Raw genomic sequence first — 4,975 nt, forward strand, 5'->3', positions numbered from 1 at the left:
GTAAGTTAAGTTAAAGAAGGCAATATGATGTGAATATGCATTCAGACCAAATCAGGTTTTGTTGTGCTGTATATTTGCGATTTAGATCGTAACTGTTATGAAACAGTCAGAAAATGTTTCATTTCTCAGATTCACCGGCTTTCTCTCTACCTGCGCTCACTCTCCTTATTCACTCTCTAGGTCACTCGACCACCGCCGTCTCTCTTTTTTTATTTTATCACTATAACCCCTGCTTGGCCACTCACAGGCCGTTCTTTATCTTGACTCTCAAAAGCTTAAAATGCACATGTACCTGATTGATTTCTTGCACATCAATATGGGTTCAAGAGGAATCCCTCATACAGAACATTACATGTGACATGTTCTATATATTATCTAACTTGGGTACTGTAAAGTCACACTCTAAATCATAGCTCACATGCAAAGGTTTAGTAGTTGTATGGACATTTATTGTTAAAAACGTGTTTTCCATTTGCAGAGATGTGTCTGTTCACAGATTACTATAACTGCAAAAGTAGAGTACAATACAGTTTTTGAGACCAGGTTTGTCGCTGCATCTTGCACAATAACGTCACTGTTTTGAAAGTAAACGCCACATTAATCTCAGATATCACTTTGAACAATGACAGGGCAGTCCCTGCTGTTATCTTCCTGTCCAGGAGCATAAGGGCATCGTGGTGGAGCAGCCGTCCATCCTGAGCTCGTTGCGAACTCCCATGGCCACAGCTACTATAGAGCCCACCCCACCAGACAGACTGGGAGGACTGGGAACCTTCAGCCCTGTCAGCCCCACAGAGGAGAGGTCACCTGATGCTGTGTCCAGCGCCTCGGAGGCTACAGAGACCGGTCAGTCAACACACTTCACCAAAGAGTAGCTAGCATATAAAAACCAAAGTGCGACAGCTACTCAGATTTTTAACACTCATTTTGTGTTTCTGTGTTGTTTCTGTTTGTTCCTCTTTTTATGGGTCTGTCCCAGCAGCCCTGAGCCCCCAGGTAGCTCCCTCTGCCACAGAGAGCTGTTTTGCCCGTCAGCACAACGTATCAGACAACAACAATCAGTGTTTTTCTGGAGCCAACGGCCACCTCCCCTCCCAGCTGGCAGCACAAAGACCTGGAGCCATCGACAACCAGCCTCTGGTCAACACTGACCCCATGAAGGCAAGGACGCATGCGTGTGTGTGTGATTGCTGCTTGGTTTATTTTGTTTACCAGCGCAACAAAATAAGCTGATTTACATGTGTAGTTTGTGTGGAAGTGCAGTAAGAAGCAGACACAGTATATAGGTGTTCACACCGAAAAACATTTAAAACCCCAGTCTTATCTTGCGAATGGGTTACATCTGTCTTTAATGCAGCTCCAAACTATTTAGAATCCAGTGTGAACAGTTCACAAATCATCAATATATGATTGAAAATCAATTAATATAAGAATTGTAAACAAAACTAGTTATGAAGAAACAACTAATGTAGGCTTTATTAAATTAAACGGCGACAAATATAGGGACTTAATAAATTACTATCCGCATTATTTAATCTGTCAAAAGGAGTTTGAATCAGGACGTGGTCAGTCAACAGAGGAAAACAGCTAGTGTAGCTCTGATCAAAGTTCAAAAATACACCCTCTAAAGCAGTGGTCGACTGATATGGGTTGTTCAGTGGCCGATGGAAATATTTATGGAGCAGGGCTGCTGATGGCTGATATATAATGCTGATATCTAACATCCTTTATCCTACATCTGGAAAACAAGATTTGTAGACCAGGGTATCTCTGCAGAACTACAGTACTTCATTATAGTGCTGTTTGTCACATTTGACCTTTATCAGAAAATTTCAGCTTCTACGATTTGCACTTGGCCATATTGTAAGCTTAATAATATTTCAATTAATTACGCAGCCCTACTTTATAGAAGCGTGACGTCACATGACCTCTCGTTAGTTGAGCAGGTAACAAAAAAGAAATAATGTTAGCAGTTTGGAGATATTTTCGGCAACATTTAATTTGTTACAGTCAGAATGTGAGGAATACCTTGTTTTTAAAGTCATTGTTAGAACTGTAATGGTATTAAGTACTTATATTGGTACTCAGTATTGGATATTAGATTTGCTGTCATTTAGGAGAAACATGTTAACATTTAGAAAAGATGATGATGACTGAGGAAATGTAGGTTTACAGCAGGATGAGAGTTATAGTACAGGGCTCCAAACCAACTTTTTCACCACCTTCCCAAGACTCAGAGAGCATCGTTCCACAGCAGCCACACAAATGTGGATCTGCAGGCACTTTTTTGTTCATCGGCCTGAGCACCAGCATCAGCCTATGCTGATTATCTCAAAATGCCAGATCATTGGCCCGATTAATGGGTCTATCACTACTCTGAAAGGTACAAGTTATAATATATATCTATAGGTTACCTTGTTTGTTTAACCCATACATTAATAGAAAGGTAAAAACACTGGAACTGGATTGGAACCTCTTGAAGCAGCAGCCTCGCAGTGAATGTGTGCAGCTTCCTGTGTTCACCAACTGTATCTGGCATCCTGCACTGTAGCTGGAGACACTGCTTTATGGTTAATGGTCGTAGTTTTTAACAGAGTCAGGCTAGCTGTTTCCCCCTGCCTCCAGTATTCATGCTAAGCTAAGCTTTACACTAAGACACAGACAAGGTATACAGACATGGTATTGCTTTTCTCATCACACTTTCAGAGAGAAAGCATATCATTCAATTTACTAGAATGTGGCTTTTTAATTAGATACAGCTAATGTGATTTGATTAAGGGTACGAAAGGGTAGGAATTAATGTAAATAAAGCATTGTAGTTAAGTTAAAGGGACAGATTTATTGAACATGGGGGGGTCATAATGTTAAGCACACTTTGTGAATTAAAGTGTGCTGTTCACATTATTTAAAAATAATTTGAACAGATAAAAATGTAAAATCAAAAATAGCAATTTGGCATTAGTATAGAACTTTTTTTGCCAAATAAATTATGCTTTGTAAGAGAGTGGGTGGAATAAGCTGTAGCCTCAGCCTACACCTATTCAGTCGCTTTCAGAGCAGTTTGTATAATTATTTGCAGACCAAAAGATCCAGTTTTGGTTACATCAGAAAACCCACATCCCTCAGTCAGGTGGTGAGCATGTAGCATGGATCATCATGTTCGTAGCTTTGCTTTGGCACATGTTTGACATATGAGAACAGTCAAGCTACTTGGTCTCAAGACTTCAGTATCAATACATTCCCTCCGGACTCGCAAGCTTGTCTGTTCACAGGAATCAAATGGCTCTTCTTCAAAGCCATGCATTTAAAAGACAGATGTGATCCAGACCTTTGAGAGGCAATAAATGCAAATTTCACAGCTTGTTTATCCTTAGAAAATTAGCGATCTTCAGCACATATAAAACAACACAACAATGTGTTAGAAGAATATTTTCGCCAGATTCTTTTCGGGTTTGACAGAAATGATCAGAGATTCCCAATTAGGGGACACTCCTCCTCGGCTGGCAAAGGCTGTCAGGGACCAGATGGTGCTTCCTTTTCCTTTGTCTTATCTCTACAATTTGTTGTAATGATAGCAGCCTGCCAGCCTGTGCATAGCATTAGGACACTGTCTCTGTCTATTATCTGTAATTCTAGGAGGCAGATAGTCTCTTTTGTGCACGTATTTAAATGCTGATGTGTGTGCTGTGCCCCTGCAGGCCCCTACGTTAACCATGGAGGGTGGCAGACTGAAGCGCTCCTTGCAGCTGGCGCCTGGTAGAGACTTTGAGACCGTGCCAGAGCCGGTGTGGCGGGCGCTCTACCACTGGTACGGTGCCAACCTCAGCCTGCCGCGACCGGTGAGTGAAGACAGCACACCCACTCAACAGCTAATGAACCTCACTATCACTGTGCTGCACGACTGGGCAATGTTAACATCACAGTATACTCTTAAGAGCAGAGCTTTAGTCTTGAGACTTGAACAAGTCAGACTTAAAAGGATCATTCCGTTTTAATAAAACCAAGGTGTTATTTTTGATTCATTTTTCGAACATAATCCAACAGGCAAGGAACACAAGTGGGCAATCAGACAGGATTAACACAAGACATCATTTCATCGAGATGATCGCCTTTATTGGAACTAAAACTGAAAGTGAGAGCACCTGAAATGTCAGTAATAATTTCCTCATTGCACAGGAACACTGTGTGCACAACTACAGTAAGTAGAGTAGGTCAGAGTAGAACCAGGAAGTCTGTAAATTGTAGTGAATGTTTACAACACATAAGCATTCATTTTCTCTTCTAAATGACTTTAACTAACCTTGAGGTTTGTTGACTGTCACACTGCTCGTGTTTGCTGACTTTTAAGTGAATGCTCCTGCTTCCTGTTAATATCTTGGTAAATTGAATGTTATTACCAGTAGGAATGATGAGTAAAACTCTGAAATTAAGACTCTAACTTTAAGTCCTGACCTACAAACAGATATGACAGTGACAGGCATGCCCTCAAATGATGTTTAACCTTAGGTTATAAACAAACTCCCAGGTTAGACAAACTTATTTGGGAAACATTGTAGTGATCTCTCGCTGTTCCCATATCTCAGCAATTAACTTGGGTGCAAGCGTAGCTGACAGAAATTATGGGCAAAACTACAGAGGATTTAGCTGTAGTAAACAGGAACTAGAAAATTCTTACAGAAATTTTGAGTGTGCCTGACTCTAGCAATTTATCGGCAAACTGTTTGGTGAAACGCTTAGAAAAGTCATAGCACTAATGTCCCGGCCGAGCCGCACGTTTTGATACCTTTTTTGTGTATGTGCGACCAAAACTGCGGGAGGAGTAGTCGACCGAAAAACGTACGGAAGAATGTATGTTCACAGTCAGGCTTGTGAGGGGCAGGCTTTGGTTGCCAAGCAACCAGGGCCAGGCCACAGCAGTTAAGAGCAGCTGCGCGCTTTCTCTCTGTCTCTCACTCCTGAGAGAGACAGAAAATCT

The 4,975-nt window shown here is 41.3% G+C and overlaps 1 protein-coding gene across 1 annotated transcript in view; it reads left to right on the plus strand.

Moving 5' to 3' along the window:
• Positions 1–4,975, plus strand: part of usp32 (ubiquitin specific peptidase 32) — a gene marked incomplete in the record, with an annotated part of 63,556 nt that overhangs the window by 39,435 nt on the left and 19,146 nt on the right. The window contains 3 exon segments of the mRNA XM_035679819.1: positions 660–846; positions 980–1,161; positions 3,699–3,839. Of these exon segments, the coding sequence (XP_035535712.1) occupies positions 660–846; positions 980–1,161; positions 3,699–3,839 (510 nt within the window).

This window comes from Morone saxatilis, unplaced genomic scaffold (assembly GCF_004916995.1).
Source record: "Morone saxatilis isolate NCDOM2014 unplaced genomic scaffold, NCSU_SB_2.0 Contig8, whole genome shotgun sequence".
NCBI lineage: Eukaryota > Metazoa > Chordata > Actinopteri > Moronidae > Morone > Morone saxatilis.